The 17,536-nt window shown below is 39.8% G+C and overlaps 1 protein-coding gene and 1 long non-coding RNA gene across 4 annotated transcripts in view; one reads left to right on the top strand and one right to left on the bottom strand.

The window, feature by feature from the left end:
* EXOSC9 (exosome component 9) overlaps positions 1-6,995 on the bottom strand; it is a 15,728-nt gene extending 8,733 nt beyond the window's left edge. Inside the window, exons 1-6 of the mRNA XM_017852603.1 lie at positions 6,796-6,995; positions 6,369-6,463; positions 5,504-5,623; positions 5,281-5,383; positions 3,607-3,744; positions 752-834 (exon numbers count right to left, since the gene is read on the bottom strand). Of these exons, the coding sequence (XP_017708092.1) occupies positions 752-834; positions 3,607-3,744; positions 5,281-5,383; positions 5,504-5,623; positions 6,369-6,463; positions 6,796-6,861 (605 nt within the window). The 5' untranslated portion in view covers positions 6,862-6,995. The remainder of the gene's footprint in view (positions 1-751; positions 835-3,606; positions 3,745-5,280; positions 5,384-5,503; positions 5,624-6,368; positions 6,464-6,795) is intronic.
* The window catches only part of LOC108515588 (uncharacterized), a 26,236-nt gene continuing 15,662 nt past the window's right edge, over positions 6,963-17,536 (top strand). Inside the window, exons 1-2 of one of the 3 annotated variants that reach the window (XR_001881566.1) lie at positions 15,774-15,926; positions 16,586-16,672. This is a non-coding gene — a long non-coding RNA (uncharacterized LOC108515588). The other 2 variants (XR_001881569.1, XR_001881567.1) reach the window with 2 other exon arrangements.

Below are 17,536 nucleotides of genomic sequence, written 5' to 3'. Positions count from 1 at the left end.
AAAAAAAAAAAAAAAAAGAAAAATAAGAAAATTTTATATATGGTTCACATTTTATTTCTACTGGACAATGCTGGCCCATTTTCCTCTGATGAAACTCTACACTTAAAATCACTAAAACTTGAAAGTTCTTCTCTAGTCCTTGTACTCAACACTGTGTGAAATATTTTTATCTTCCCTTGTTTCTAAAGGAATTTAAGGCTCAAGTTTTCCTTTGAAAGTACCATTAAGTGGACCTGAAAAACTCCAAGTTTTCAGCCACAGAAGGATTTAGCAGTTAAGTAAACACTGGAAAACTGAAGAATTTAGATTTTTTTCCTCCAGTTTGTGAACCATCCCCTCTTGTAACTGACTCCTAGAACTACTCCATCTAATATGCTCCATAGTCCCCTGTCTTCCAATAACCTACAGTAATTGTCATCCCACTTTCCCAAATTAGAGCCTAGCATATAATTCTCTTAACCCCTGTACATCCTAGGAAACATAAAACACTACCAAGCCATAGTAAACTCCTAAGTTTATGAGTATGCCATGAAAAGAAAAATGCTGAGAAGTATCTTCATCATAGTATAAGAGTTTTATTACTTCTATTGAGAAAGCTCTTTGCCAACTAATGCCCTTACAAAGAAAGAAAGGAACTATAAGGTGTTTTAATATTAAGGGAAGTATTTAATATTAACATGACACACTTGAGTAGAACAATAAAATTTCTAGCTGCATTTGTAATTTTGGCCCATAACAAGGTGAGGCTTACCCTTGCTGGAAAAAGGCAAAACTGACACAAATGGGCATGTGGTGGATACTTAACGGTACAGGATCACGCTCTTCAGGTGTATACTGTTTCAAAAGAAAATGTTTAATAATTATAGTCACTAAGTTATGAACATACAAAAAAAATCTTGCACATCAAATACTAAAATAAAAATGAACTTCCTTTATTCCTTTTGACTACCCAAATAACTTCTTTTATATTAATTACCTGTTTGATTTTGCAATCAAACCGTACAACTTTTCAAAACCTTTTCAAAATTTGCTGACATACATATAATTTACATCCCATAAAATTCACTTTTTTTTTTTTTTTGAGACAAAGTTTGTTGCCCAGGCTGGAGTGCAGTGGTACGATCTCAGCTCACTGCAACCTGCCCCTCCCAGGTTCAAGCGATTCTCGTGTCTCAGCCTCCCGAGTAGCTGGGATTACAGGCATGTGCCACCATGCCAGGCTAATTTTGTATTTTTAGTAGAGATGGGGTTTCTCCATGTTGGTCAGGCTGGTCTTGAACTCCCGACCTCAGGTGATCCACCTGCCTCGGCCACTCAAAGTGCTGGCATTACAGGTGTGAGCCACTGTGCCCAGCCAAAACCCACTCATTTTAAGCATATGATTCAATTTTTAGTAAATGTATAGTTATGGATATATTTATGGACCCATCACCACAATCTAGTTTCGTAATATATCCATTACTCCCCAAAATTCCTTTTAATCTGTCTGTAGTCCATAGGAGTCTGGTATACTCCCACCCTAGCCCCAAGGAACCACTGATCTATCTTATTTCTGTCTCTGTAAATCTGACTTTCTGAGCATTCTATATAAATGGAAAAAAAATTGTAATGTTTTGTGCCTGGCTTCTTTCAACTTAGCATGCTTCGTGCACCTTGCAGAATTTGTCGGTAGTTCAGTTCTTTTCATTACTGAACAGTATTTCATTATTTGTATATATGACATTTTACTTATGTATTCACCAGCTGGACATTCGAATTGTTTCCAGTTTCTGGCTAATACATGATGCTATGAACATTTGCATTCAAGTCTCTGAACACAATAAGCTCTTATTCCTCCTGTAGATTCTTAGGCATCGAATTGCTAGATTTTTTTTTTTCCAATTTTAAGCCATTGCAATTTGTCTTAATATTATAAGGTCGGCCGGGGGCAGTGGCTCACATCTGTAATCCCAGCACTTCGGAAGGCCGATGCAGGCGAGGTTGGGAGTTCGACACCAGCCTGACTAACACGGAGAAACCCTGTCTCTACTAAAAATACAAAATTAGTCAGGCGTCATTGTGCGTGCCTGTAGTTCCAGCTACTTGGGAGGCTGAGGCAGGAGAATTGCTTGAACCCGGGAGGCGGATGTTGCAGTGGGCTGAGATCACACCATTGTACTCCAGCCTGGGCAACAAGAGTGAAACTCTTGTCTCAAAAAAAAATAAATAAATAAATTACAAGGTCAAAACTGCTGAAAGATGTACATATAAGAAAGGAGTATTTTCAGCTGGGCATGGTGGCTCACGCCTGTAATCCCAACACTTTGGGAGGCCGAGGTGGGAGAATCACTTGAGCCCAGGAGTTCAAGACCAGCCTGGGCAATTTGGTGAAACCGTATCTCTACAAAAAACACAAAAATTAGTCAAGCGGTTGGCACATACCTGTAGTCCCCGCTACTCAGGAGACTGAGGTGGGAGGATTAAGTCCAAGAGGCAGAGGGTACAGTGAGCCGAGATCATGCCACTACACCCCACCTGGACAACAGAGTGAGACCCTGTCTCAAAAAAAAAAAAAAACAACAAAAGAGTATTTCCTTCTATTGTTATTTTCTGAATATAGAATGTTGTCTACACTTAAAACTTAAAAAAGCTGTCAAACTTTTCCAACATGGCTGTACCATTTTACATTCCCACTAGCAATAACACCACAGTATTCTTCAATTGATTTTTCAAGTGTAGTAATCGCTTTCTACTTTTTTTCACTTCCTTATATAAACTCTCTCCTCTAAAAGAATATCACCTCTACTGTTAATAAACCTTTGTCCCTACTTCTCACTTTTTAACGGTTCTGCTCCAGTCTACTGCCCAAAAGCAAAATTATGAATCATTGTTTAGAAAATCTGGGCATCTGATGTGTCCTTCTGCAACTTCAGGATTCAAACTACAACTACGGTGCACTTTCATTATTCTAGCATGTAATTTATATAAATCAAAACTGACATACTCAGAACAAAAGATAAAGAAAACGTACGTCAATGGTTTTCAAAATGTGCTCCCTGGACCAGCAACATCAGTATTACCTAAGAACTCAAAGTTAAAAGTACAAATTCTTAAGTCGTAGCCCTGTTTCACTTTGGGAGTAGAGTCTAGCAATATGTTTTAACAAGCCCTCCAGGTATTTCTGATGGACTTTCATCAGCTCTTTGCCTAATTAACAAAAGTCCTGGAGACAAATATGAATCTGCTGATTCCTCAGTGCTTTTCAGCTATTGCGTATCTCTTGCAGGGTAAGCATCTCACTGTGCTGAGAATCATTTATTTTTCACACATATGGCCCTTAAACATAAGTCAACCACTTCATCTAATGCTCAATCCAAAATAGTCATCTAATTCTGTTCTGAAAAACCAGGCTACGGTATGTTCTTACTGACAAATATTTCAAGAGAGGAACTGTTAAGAGATTTCAAGGGCAATTTTGACCATATGCAGTTTTAGTCTTATGAACAAATTTTTAGAACCTACCCAATTGCCATCTACAACGTAACTTCACTAAAAACAAGTTGCCTGCACATTTAGGACCCTCCTCATTCATTCATATCAAGGATCCTCATTCACATAAGAGCTTACCAGTGTTATTTCATCTCCTTGGACAGAGACATCAGGTCTTCGGAAGTGACATAAAGCCACGATTGCAGCAATGCTGGCAGCATCAATAATATTTCCATCATGATTTAATAAATGTAGGTCTACACGTATTTGCCAAACCTGATAATGAATTTAAAATAAAATAAATCATAACTGATTACAACCAGTGGCTATTTATCAAGAAAAGTAACATTGTGCACAAAGTAATTTTTCTTGCTGTTAAAACATGCAGTTACTCCTTCTAGTTTGTTAACAAAAAATGTATTTTAGAAAATTTAAGCCAAACATCTGAAATACTATGTAAGTCGTTTAATCATAGAACACATACTTTAAATAGACAGAACTACTCTAATGTTTAATACTAAGATTTTCCTAACCTCAAATCTAATTACATTTTTATCATGTCTGTTAAAAACCACAAACTCTAGGCCAGGCACAGTGGCTTACACCTGTAATCCCAGCACTTTGGGAGGCGAAGATGGGAGAATTGCTTGAGCCTAGGAGTTTGAGACCAGCCTGGGCAACACAGCAAGACCCTATCTCTACGAACAAAAAAAAAAAGTTTTTTAGTTAGCTGGGTGGAGTGGCATGCATCTGTAGTCCTAGCTATTCGGGAGGCTAAGGAGACAGGATCCCTTGAGCCCAGGAGTTTAAGGTTACAGTGAGCTATAATAACACCACTGCACTCCTGCCTGGACAAAAGTGTCACCCTGTCCCTAACAGAAAATAATGTTTTCAAAAATTAAAAAACATTAACCTTTTAGGTTTTGTGATATTTTTAATAACCTTACAAGTAATGCAAATAGGAAGTATTATACTTAGGTATGGAATATGGAAAGCTAAATGACTTCTCTGGAATAAAAATGCTTGTCAAATACCCTAACCAAGAATCAAATTCTGGCCAGGCACAGTAGCTCACGCCTATAATCCCAGCACTTTGGGAGGCCAAGGTGGGTGGATCACTTGAGGTCTGGAGTTCAAGACCAGTCTGATGGTGAAACCCCGTCTCTACTAAAAATACAAAAATTAGCCGGGCATGGTGGCAGGCACCTATAGTTTCAGCTGCTGCTCAGAAAGCTGAGTGGGAGAATTGCTTCAACAGGGGAGGCGGAGGTTGCAGTGAGCTGAGATTACACCACTGCACTCCAGCCTGGGCAACAGAGTGAGACTCTGTCTCAAAAAAAAAAAGAATAAAATTCTAATATCCTAATGCATCACAATTTATTGGGACTAAGATTTTCAAAGTTATCCCTGCCACTGACATGGTGTGGCCCTGTGTAAATTGATAAACCTATCCAAATGAAGGATTTCTTCTGTTCTTGAGTTCTGCATGAAAAAGGAAAACTACCTGCTGCTATGAACTCATGCAGATAAGAAAATGAGATTATATGAAAAAGCCACAAGTTCTTTGAATAAAATATTTTACACAAAATCTAAGTTGCTATTTTCACCCTTTTAAGATAATGCTTTTTATCCCTTCAGAGAGAGAGAGAGGTGGCACAAAGTTCTAAGGGTATCACTCAAGAACATCTGAAGTGAAGTGAACCAGTACAAAACTTGAGTTGACTAAAGTTCTGAGAATAAAAGCACAGACACCGGGATCCATGAATCAACAGTATTCATCCTAAGATTAAGAATTATGGGCATATTCCCCACCTTTTCACCAGCAACAACACAGAGAGATTCAGTGTCTATACACTTCGAATTTCTTAGACATCTTTCCAAGAGTCGATTCAACTTCACCAAGAGATCTGATTGCCTATAATAAGAAAATAGGAATGGGCTACTGTCATGACATATAACAACAGGTATTAAAACAAAAGCTCATTGCTGTTAGGTTCTCCATGACTAAAGCAGCTTAAGAAAAAGATTTAAATACCTGCCAGGTTCGAAAGCTGGAGCGGCCATCTGAGAGAGTTCAAGGTTAAAAAAAAGAATACCTTCTGTTGCCCTATTGAGTTTTGGAGACACAAGTTCACAGGAAACCTGTCCAAGAACTCTGCAAAGATAAAGTACAAAGTATTAACTAAATAGACTCTCCTTCCAAAAAAAAAAAATCTGAAACAGATCACAAGCTTCAATCTTAATGTGAGTAATATCATAGTCAGCCAGATAAATCATAGAACGTAAAAATTATATGTAAAGTATAATATACACAGAAATAAAACATAAATTGGTGCAACTAAAAACACGACAGAAAAAACACCTCTCTTATTACAATGTTTACTATTCCACAGATTGTTCTAAAAAATCAATAACCTTTACCTCTAAAGCAAGTATTTATTGATATAAGATGGCATGAAAACTTGAGATTTAAGTGTTTTCACATGCCATAGTTCACCATCATTAACTAACCAAATAGCCTTACAACTTTCAAATGAATATCTGAAAACCTAACTTTCATGTCACTCGAAAAAGAGGAAATCAGGATGTACACTTAATGACAAGATGCTCAAGATCTCTCTGTATTAGTGTGAGAAACAAATTCGATATGACCACTACTGGTTATCTATACAATTTACAGAAGTCAGAACTATGTGATACGTGACAGAAAATACGTTTATGACTAAAAAGTTCAATGTGACCACAAAATCAAAAAATCTTGCATAAAAAAATACTTATTTTTGTCAGCTAAACAAAGAATACTGTGCAGACTTCTTAGCTGCTTTATAAACAACCGAGTCAATAAGGTTTTTTTTCAAACTTCTCCCTTTTCAATGTGTATCTCATTTAAATCCTGTTACCTTGTTTTGCCAAGTTCCACCATGCAGCATCCGTAATCTGTTCCAAATGAGATCCTGATGTTCCTATAATCATAGGTTTGTCTGCCATCCAGCCGCTGTAAGCACAAATTCATTCATTCATTTATTCCTTCAACAAGTATGTCTTAAGCAACTACTTTTTGTCTGGCCCTAGGCTAAGCACTTGGGGGAAAGTGGAATCCTAACCACCCCGCCCATACAGCAAAGTGGAAACTACAGCATGGACAACTGCTGGGGTGACTAGAGACTTGAAAAGAACCTGTGGAAAAAAAATAAAGCCTGAGGAATGGGGTGAACGTGCCGGTCGTTCCCCTAGTGGCTCCCCGGGCCCAGGCGGGCCAGGTATGAGTCCACACCTTGAGACCCGGGCGCCCTCGCAGCGCGCAATTCTGCGGGGACCAAACCATACCTTCTTTTCTTCGATGGCACGGAGTAGGAAGCGGCGTTCGCAGTTTGAGAGTGGCGTTTCCTTCATGGTGTTGGGTCACCGGCCCCACAAGCACCAGAATCCGCGGGAAAAACGGAAACTGACTTTTCCTTACGTGCCGCTGCCCGTCCCGAGGCGCAGGAAAATTTCGTCATCAAAACGCGGCGGCAGGAAATAGGCAAGGGCTTGGGCAGTCGCTACTGCGCAGACTCAAAGCGTGAGTGGGGCGAGCCAGCGGTCAGCGAGAAGCCAGTGCGACTTAGGGAGGGCGTTTCTGAACGTTAAGTTGCGTTTCTTTTCTCATAAGATGCGGAGGAGAAAAGGATACTAAAAATAACCATCAGAGTGGTAGAAATTAGTATCAGTAGACCAATCTCACACTTCACCGTTCGCTCAGTCCTCTTGCGGGGTGGAGACTAGACAGATATTACTGCAGTTTCACAGATGAGTTGACATTGGCCCCCAGATAGTCGCAGATGCAGGATTTGGAGCATATTAAATGAACAAACACTGGAATGAGGCGGCATAAGGGTTGGGGGAGAAAGTGAAGATGGTGAAATGGGATGTTTTTGTGGCCAAAGGTGAAATTTTGTGGGATCTGAGAAGTTGATGAGAATGGAGAACGTTCGCACGTTATAACCAATGATGTTACTACTACTGTGGACTGAAACTAAATGTACCGTTTATTTCTTATCCCCTCTCCAGTTATTTTAAGTCGATAGACTTATTTTATGGTCACAGAAAACCTTAGCTGGGCCATGCTGCCAACCAATCAGGTTTTTTGGAGAGGCAGTATCAGATAGTACTTTTAAAAAGTGTTCACTGCCAGGGTTCAAATTTTAAGTCTGTCGTTAACTGCTATAACCCTGGGCAAATTAACCTGTGTGCTTCACATTACTCACCTGCAAAAAGAAAAAAAAAAGGGCGGGGAGGGGGGTGGGGAGTGAGAAACCTATTTATTATGAGGAATAAAATGAGTAAATAGATACATAAAATGTTTAGAACAGTGCCTGGCATGGAGTAAGCACTATTTAAGTGTTTGCATATTATTATTTTGTTTCCTTTTGCTTTCGAGGTGGTAGGCACTGTAACTCCTACGCAGTCTCTCTTTGGCTTCTTTGGTAGCTTCTCACACGTTATTTCTACCAGTGATACATTTTAGTCTCACTTTGTACCACTTGCAATCCATGTACTCAATAAATACTTGAAGAGGGCCTACTCTGTCCAAGAATAATTTAAGTGCTGGAGAAACAGGGTAGACAAGATCCTTTCTCTGAAGGAATTTATATTCTTTTTGGAAAGACAAAAACCCCTAAACAAATAGAACAATTTCACACAATGGTAAGTGCTCTCTGAGAATAGGAATGCTATCTTAATACGGGTAGTTGCAGAATAGGTGACTTTGTAGAGGTGACATCTAAGTAAAGTAAATCTTTGGTGTTGAGCAGGAGCACCCTTGATGGCATCTGGAGAGGAAAAGTGTTTCAAGCAGAAAGAGTAACATATGCAAAAACTGAAATGGGATGAGCTCCACATGGTCTGGAGACAGAAATTGTGAAGAAGAAGGAAAGTGGACAGAAATGATTAATTTTCAAAATCGGCAAGGGGATTACAGGGTACTAACCACTTAAGTTCTTTAACAACATAAGTTCATTTTTATTGTACAGTTTCACACCAGAACTGCTGGTTGATAAGTTCTTCATTTAAATCCTTGGGTTCTTTCAGTGGCCATTTGGTAATTTTCCCCTTCAGCAATGAAATAGGCCTTTGTTGAAATAGCCTGTTACTTCCTGCAAGGCAGCTTGGTAATGGAAAGAGAATGGACTTTGGCTTCAGATAAACTTCAGCTCAAATGGACTTGGAGTTAGCTAAATAATCTTTCTTATTTGGGAGTTCTGTATCTTCAGATTGGAAGTAACAATTACTCTGTGTTAAGTGGTCTGAATGAAAGTATCTAATGAAACATTTTGGACATGATAGCTATTCAAATGTTAGTTTCCTCCTTCCTTGTTGGCTTGGCAAAGGCTTCCCATGCAACTGCCCAAACTCAGTATGACAGATTGCTTTTCTGAGATTGCTGCTTGATTACTTTGCTTTCCTTCTGCTTTTGTTGAATTTCCACTGTTCTTTTCTACTTTCACTTTTATATTCTAATTTTAACACTTCTGCTTTTGTCTTTTTATTTTTGAGTTAATCCAAACGTGTATGACCCATCTCCACTTACTACTACATACCATCATAAAATATATCTACTTTACAACCTTGTGTTTATAAGAAATTTTTGAATGCCAAAGGAAAATTTGTTTCATGATTTCAGGGAAAATAGGTTTGGAAGGTTAAGAAGAGGTTCAGACTATGTGATACATTCTATTTTTTTTTTTTTTTTTTAGACAGAGTCTCACTCTGTCACCCAGGCTGGAGTGCAGCGGCATGATCTTGGCTCACGGCAACCTCCACCTCCCAGGTTAAAGAAATTCTTCTGCCTCAGCCTCCCGAGTAGCTGGGACTGTAGGCATGTGCCACCACACCTGGCTAATTTTTGTATTTTTGGTAGAGACGGGGTTTCACCATGTTGGTCAGGCTGGTTTCAAACTCCTGACTTCAGGTGATTCACCCACCTTGGCCTCCCAAAGTGCTGGAATTACAGGCGTGAGCCACTGCACCTGGCCTTACTTTCTGTTCTTAAAAGAAGAATCAATTGGAATCAGCATGTTAATCTGGATGATCTGTCTAAAAATAACCTAGTTCTCAACAAACTATTTGAGTGTGCATTCTCTTTATTGAACATCAGTTGCTTTGTCTGACCAGCATCCTTTTATTTCTTGGAGAAATGCGCTTTCCTGACCCCATGCGATTCTGGTGAGCCAATACATTTGAGTTGGTCTTTGTAAAAGTGTGTCCAAAGGAATTCTAATATATTTCTACTAGAATATAAAGTCCATATCTTCTTAACCTTTGTAGCACCCACTGAGACTGGTAGTGTACCTTGTGAATAAAAGGATGAATGGCCTATTATAGCATATCTGGTGAAAGAATTAATGGGTGGAGGCCAGGTGCGGTACCTCACGCCTGTAATCGCAGCACGTTGGGAGGCCAAAGTGGCCAGATCACTTGAGGTCAGGAATTTGAGACCAGCCTGGCCAACATGGTGAAACCCCCGTCTCCACTAAAATTACAAAAATTAGCTGGGCATGGTGGCACACACCTATCCCAGCTACTCAGGAGGCTGAGGCTGGAGAATCACTTGAACCCAAAAGGTGGAGGTTGCAGTGGACTGAGATTACACTACTGCACTCCAACCTGAACAATAGAGCAAGAATCCATCTCAAAAAAAAAAAAAAAAAAAAAGGCCTGGGCACCGTGGCTCATGCCTATAATCTCAGTACTTTGGGAGGCCAACGCGGGCAGATCATTTGAGTTCAGGAGTTTGAGACCAGCCTGACCAACATGGTGAAACCCTGTCTCTACTAAAAATACAAAAATTAGCCAGGCACGGTGGCACACACCTGTAATCCCAGCTACTCGGGAGGCTGAGGCTGGAGAATCACTCGAATCTGGGATCCAGAGGTTGCAGTGATCCGAGATTGTGCCACTGCACTCCAGCCTGGGTAACAGAGTGAGACTCCATCTCAAAAAAAAAAAAAAGGAAAAAACTGGGTAGATGAGTGAACAAATGAAAGTTTCTCATTTTATGTACCATATGTCTGCTGTACAATTTGTCTGTGTAGAATTTGGTGTACCCAAAAATTATCCTGGAAGGGAATAAGATGAAATATTAGGAATGGTTATCTCTGAGTGGTAGGAGTCTGGGAAAAGTTTTTTTTTTTTTCATTTTGATATTTTTTCTTTATGAATTTTCCAAATCTTCTGTAAGGCATGTGAATAGCTTTTATTGTCAGAACAAGTAAAAAAGTGTTATGTTTTCTTTTTATTGTTCTGCCACACTTAGCTATTTTTTTTATTTAAGGGAATTTTGACTTTCAACTACATTTAACAAAGACATTTGTTTTGTTGTTTTTCAAGATTCAAACTGGAAACCACTTATCAGTTAATATGTTGAAAAGATTTTATGTATTGACAGCTGAACACTAATATGTCAAATGTAGTGCAAATTTGCCTCGCATATGTTTTATTGGAATTATAGATTTTTAAGTCCATTAGACTATCCAGTCCATCTCTGGCTTCCTTGGATATTGAAAAGAGCTCTCCCTTTGACTCTGATAGTATCATTTGTTATGTCCAGGAAGCTGTATGTGATCTCTCATATTATTATTATTAAACTTTTCCAATGTATTTAGAGGAATAAAAAATTATCCATTTTTGGCTTATCAAAAATACAACAAATTAGAGGATAAGTCAAGGAAGGGACATTTTCATTTCACTTTACTCAGACTATGCATATGGCTCTATCTTGGACACATCACTGATGCCCTTGATCTGTTCTCATCTATTAAAAGAAGATTCATGCTCATTGATAGAAATCTGTAGGAAATTGTATTGTTTAATGTCTAAGCAATAAATACAATCTAGAAAAGTTCTTTGTCAATTAGTTTTCTACAAATAAAATAAGTAGACTTTGCTTTAGTGAATTAAACTAATTGTCATGTAAATAACTATTATACGGTTGTGTAGTAGGCAAAACAATGGCCTCTTTTAAAAATGTCCATGTTCCAATCTCTGGAAACTGTGAATATGTTGCCTTATGTGGCAGAAGTTTTTTTGCAGCAATGATTAAATTATGGATTTTGAAATGGGGGGGTTATCCTGGATTAGCTGGGTGAGCCCAAGAAGGAGGCAGGAAAGAGAGAGAAGTGAGGATGACAGACGGAAAGGTCTGAAGAGAGATGATGGCCAGTTGTGGTGGCTCACACCTGTAATCCCAGCACTTGGGGAGGCTGAAATGTGCAGATCACCTGAGATCAGGAGTTCGAGACCAGCCTGGCCAACATAGTGAAAACCCATCTCTACTAAAAATACAAAAATTAGCTGGGTATAGTGGTGAACACCTGTAATACCAGCTACTTGGGAGGCTGAGGCAGGAGAATTACTTGAACCGGGAGACAGAGATTGCAGTGAGCTGAGATCGTGCCACTGCACTCCAGGCTGGGCCACAGATCAAGACTCCATCTCAATTAAAAAAAAAGAAAAAGAAAAAAGAAAGAAGAGAGAAGATGCTATGCTGCTAGCCTTGAAGGTAGAGGATACAAGTCAAGGGATGTAGGGGGTCCCTAGAAGCTGGAAAAGGCAAGGAAATGCATTTTCTCCTATAGCCTCCAAAAAAGGTCACCTTATAGACACATTTTAGACTTCTGACCTCTAGAACTATAAGATAATAAATTTATGTTGTTCAGAGCCAGTAAGTTTGCAGTAAGTTTGCCTTGGTCTGGACTGCTGTAACAAAATACCATAGACTGAATGGTTCATAGACAACAGAAATTTATTCTCACAGTCCTAGAAGCTGGGAAGTGCAAGACCAATGCACAAGCAGATATAGTATCTGGTGAGGACCAGATTCCTAGTTCACAGACAACCATCTTCTTGCTGTGTCCTCACATGATGGGAGGGAAAGAGAGTTCTCTGAGGTCTTGTTAATAAGGAGCCTCAGATTCCCATTCATGAGGGCTCTGCTCCCACGACCTAATCACCTCCCAAAGGCCCACCCAATACTATTATATCAGGAGTTAGGATTTCAACATATGAATTTTGCAGACACAAATATTCAGTCGATAAATAGAAAACTGATATAGATTGCCAGATAGAATACAAGATGCTTAGCTAAAATTGAATTTCAGATAAACGATGAATACTTTTTTAATATAAGTGTGCTTAATTTGTTCTGAATATTGCCCAGAACATACTTATAGTAAAAAGTTATTTGTTGTTTATCTGAAATTCAAATGTAACGACATATTTTTAAAAAAATAAGTCTGGCAACCATAAACTATTATAATGCACCCTGTTTATTCCTTTTTGTATTAATTTTGATCTCCAGTTTTATTTGTGAATTTTCTTTTCAAAGAGTGCTTGTGTTCAACATAAATTATGTTGTTTTTCGGGAGTATTTATAAAGACATTTTTGCCTGAGAAATCCTCATTGCAGCATAAAGGTATGTCGTTGAAAATACTGTGTAACTATGGCCCTTTTCTGTGCTAGTAGGAACTTGTTCTTTGACGCAAAAGGGAAAGTCTGTAGATAACATCTCTTAATTGTAAAGCTGTATGGGCTCTGAAATATTTTCTAGTACACGAGGAAGGAGAGAAAGAGAAGAGCAAGGGCTTGCAAAGCCAAATGATTTCAGGGTCCAGGCTAATTATAAATGAGTGAAGCTGGTCAGATATAGGACCATAGAAAGTAGGGAAGATAGTGGTGACCCATGTAACACATGCCTGTGGCTGACTATCGTGGTTACTACTTGAGACCGTCACTACGACAGTTACTACTGTTACTACTTGAGACTGTAATTATAAGACTTACTACTGTCACTGTTTGAGACTGTAATTATGAGACTGAACAAAGGACGATGAACGCAGCAATGAAAACTTCAAATAAACTGTTTTAAAGGAAGGGACCAAGGGAAGAAGAAGAGAGTTCCCTGCTTCTAGTGAGCAAAGGCAACAGCCTTTTGTATTTATTGGGTAGAAAGAGCAGGGAGAAGGAGGTAAAAGTGGGTCAGCTGCTTGATTGATCACAGGTTCACGTTATTGCTAACAGGCTTCAAATGTGCCCAATCACAAGAAACACCTGTGCCTGGGTCATGCCTACCCTCAGCATTCCTTCTGGGAGGCAGACACAGTTTGTCAGTTTGCCAACATCCTGCTTTCATGAGAAACAGTTTGCTGTTTACTCATATAGCCTCCAGTGGTATACTGAGTTTATCACGGCCCTCATTCTTTTGGCCTTCAACACACGCCCTGCCAAAATGATTCAATTATTGTTAAAACTCTCTGAGAGAAAAATAAAACATAGCTTGCTAGCCTGTTTAGTTCCTCTCTCATAACCTCTTATCACCCTCGATCCATCCAAATAAACTCTCATTCTAACTAAACACAGTGTGATTACCAAGCAAATGCAGCCTTCTGAGTTCTTCAGTCCCTTTCGGACAGATTACTGATCCCAAACTCTTCCTATTTATAAATTTCAGAGGGTCTACTGAACAGAATTCAGCTTTATCCAAACTCTTGCAACTTTTCAATATGATCCACTGCCCGGCAGCATCAGCATCACCAGAGAGCCACTTAAAAATGCAAATTCCATCAACTCGTCATTTACATCAGGTATGATGGGTGCTGACGAGTTGATAGGTGCAACACGCCAACATGGCACAAGTATACATATGTAACAAACCTGCACGTTATGCACATGTACCCTAGAACTTAAAGTATAATAAAAAAATGCAAATTCCCAGGTCCTGTCCCAAACGATTTGAATCAGAAACTATTTTACAACCCACTCCAGCAATACCTCCAGATGATTCTTTTTCTTTTTTCTTTTTTTTTTTTTTTTTTTAGATGGAGTCTCACTGTGTCACCCAGGCTGGAGTGCAGTGGCAGGATCTCGGCTCGCTGCAACCTCCACCTCTTGGTTCAAGTGATTCTCCTGTCTCAGCCTCCCGAGTAGCTGGGACTACAGGTATGTGCCACCAAGCGCAGCTAATTTATTATATTTTTGGTAGAGATGGAGTTTTGCCATGTTGGGCAGACTGTTCTCCGACTCCTGACTTGAAATGATCCGCCCGCCTTGACCTCTCAAAGTGTTGGGATTACAGGCATGAGCCACTGCTCCCAGCCCCCTCCAGGTAATTCTTATACACATTAAAGTTGGAGAAGCCTTGATCTAAATTTCTCGAAGAGAGGGATATACCCAATCTTATCTAGCTCTAGGATTCCCTGTCTGTTTTGTGCAAAATATGCTGGGAGGTGTCATCACTCCCCTGTTCCCACAGGGCAGTGCTAACTGCATGCTTACAGATTTCCTGAGTTAGGTGGAATTCCTGCTATGTGCTAGGCATTGTGATTGGTGCCAGCAAAGTTCAACATGAGGTACTTCCCTACAATGTTTGCTAACTTGGTGTTCACTCATTTTGTGAAAGGAGCGCTTTCAGTGACAATCTAATCTTGAGGCATATTTTAACATCATGATTTTATAAACTCATAGACAATTTTAAGAACAATTTCAGGTAAAGAAAAAATTGAGTGGAAAGTACACAAAGTCTCCATATACCTTTCCCCCACATACACAACCTCCTCCACCATCAACAGCCCTCATCAGTGTGGTACATTTGTTACAGTACCACACTGATGACAGTATTCGTTATCTGTCTTTTACAGATGCCTATGTTACAAGGTACAGACAGATTGAGTAATTTGTCCAAGTTTGCACAGCTAGTAAGCCATAGGACCAGGATTCATACCCAGACAGCCTGACTCCAGAGACTGTACTCTGTGCTGCTTCTTGTAAATGGGAATTCATTTCTATGGCAAGTGTCTTCTCTTCACTCTTAACACCAAACCAGGTTATTGCCTATCTCTCTGTGAGGATCTTAACTTTCCTCATTTGATTACTTTGCCATCTGATATCCATGTAGAGAATAAAGCTGCTCTTATTAGATTATCCAAACTCAATTTCTCATGCTTTAATCTGACACACAATTAGAAGTATAATGATGAAGTAGGGCTCATTAATGCAAAGAGACATATGAAGTCTGACTACAATTCCAAAGCTAGCATACAGGCAAGAGTGAGGTTGACACTGAGCTTTTATCACAAGCAATAGGAGGAGTTGGATGTGCAAAAGTGGCCCTGGTTCTTGATGGAGAGGCTTTTACAGAATATGTTATTTGTACTACGTTGGCCGCTCTCCATTAGCCCAGCTCCCAGGGATGCTGCACCCATACTGTTGATCCACTCCTTAATCAAATAAATGACTTAAGAGGAAAAGTTTCTGTTTTGCATCTATTCACTCTCACCCTGTTTGCTTCTTCCTAAAGTTGTCTAACAAGGAAGGCTTAGGCTGTTTCAGAGGCAGCAGCTTCAGCAGAAGTGGGAGAACACCAGACGATGCTGACTGTCCCGTGAGGTGACCATGGACAGCCTAGGCTGGAAGGTGGCATCATGTAGGCATATTTCTTTATCTTATTTTTTTTAGACATGGGTCTCACTGTGTTGCCCAGGTTAGTCTAACTCCTGTACTCAAGTGATCATCTCAGTTCGGCCTCCTGAGTTACTGGGAGTACAGGTGTGAGCTACTGTGCCTGGCTCAAGCATACATTTCTCTAGCAAGCAATATAATATTATTTTGAGATAGTATTTCAGTGGAAAGAGGCCCCTAAGATGGTCCCCAGTGATTCATACCTCCTGATATTTAGGGCCTTATGTGATCCCCTCCCTTCGAATGACTTACTTGTAATCAACAGAATACCTCAACATTAAGGGGATGGCACTTCTGCTATTGGATTATAAGAAAATACAACTTCGATCACGCTAGCGGACTCCCTCTCTTGCTGCATTTGATAAAGCAAGTTTCCATGTCAGGGGGCCCACATGGCAAGGAACTGAGGGTGTTCTGCAGCCAGTTGCCAGGTCAATATTTAGGACCTAAATCTACATCTCAAAGGGAATTGAAGCCTGACAACAGTCACAGAAGTGAGCTTGTTGAGCTTCCTTTGCTGAGCTTTTAGGTGAGACTTTAGCCCTTGCTGACATCTTGATTGTAGCTTTAAGAGAGACCCTTAAGCAAGCCCTGTTAATCTGTGCCTGGATTCCTGACTCACAGAAACCATGAGATAATTAGTGTGTGCTGCTTTAAGCTGCTAAGAAGCAAAAGATGACTACTGCAACTTTGAGCACAGACTCTTCTCAGGTGAGCATTACTTATAAATCTCATAATTCGCTAGACTATTCTCATCTCTATGATAGTATAAATAAAATCCCTATTTGCCTTTTTTTTCCAACATTTGAAGTTAGCAAGGTGTTGCTAACACCAAGTATGGTAGTGTGCGCTTGTAATCCCAGTTACTCATGAGGCTGAGACAAGAGGATTCCTCGAGCCCAGGAGTTCAAGACCAGCTTGAACAACATGGCAAAACCCTGTCCCCACAAAAAAATACAAAACTTGGCCATGTGTGGTGGCACATACCTATAGTCCCAGCTACTAGGGAGGATCACCTGAGCCTGGGGAGGTTGAAGCTGCAGTGAGCTGTGATCATGCCACTGCACTCCAGTCTGGGTGACAGAGTAAGACCCTGTCTCAAAAACAAAAAAAGTTTGATAACGGGAGTTTCCTTTAATTTTGTTTCTAGTATTACTAATAAAATTAGATTTGTAAGAAGTAAAATTTATAAGAATTCAGTCATTTGTATAAGTATTCTTTGCGAACCTACTATGTGCCAGGTTCTATTTTAAGCACTGGGATAATGTAAACAAAATAGAACAGGTCACTTGGAGCCTGTATTATAGAGACAGGTAGACAATGAAGTAATAATCAAACAGTCAATAGTGCCTGGTAATGAGAGGTGATACAAAGAAAAGAAAAGCCAGGTGAGAGAGGGTGGCCAAGTAATGTAATCAAGAGAGAGGCCTTTTGATAAGGGGCATTTGAGGAAACCTGAAAATGTGAGGAGTCAATAATTAAGTAAATGGCCCAGGCACAGTGGCTCATGCCTGTAATTGCAGAACTTTGGGAGGTTCAAGCAATTCTCCTGCCTCAGCCTCCCGAGTAGCTGGG

This window comes from Rhinopithecus bieti, unplaced genomic scaffold (assembly GCF_001698545.2).
Source record: "Rhinopithecus bieti isolate Rb0 unplaced genomic scaffold, ASM169854v2 scaffold_33326, whole genome shotgun sequence".
Classification (NCBI taxonomy): domain Eukaryota; kingdom Metazoa; phylum Chordata; class Mammalia; order Primates; family Cercopithecidae; genus Rhinopithecus; species Rhinopithecus bieti.
This window is presented reverse-complemented; position numbering and strand designations above follow the sequence as displayed.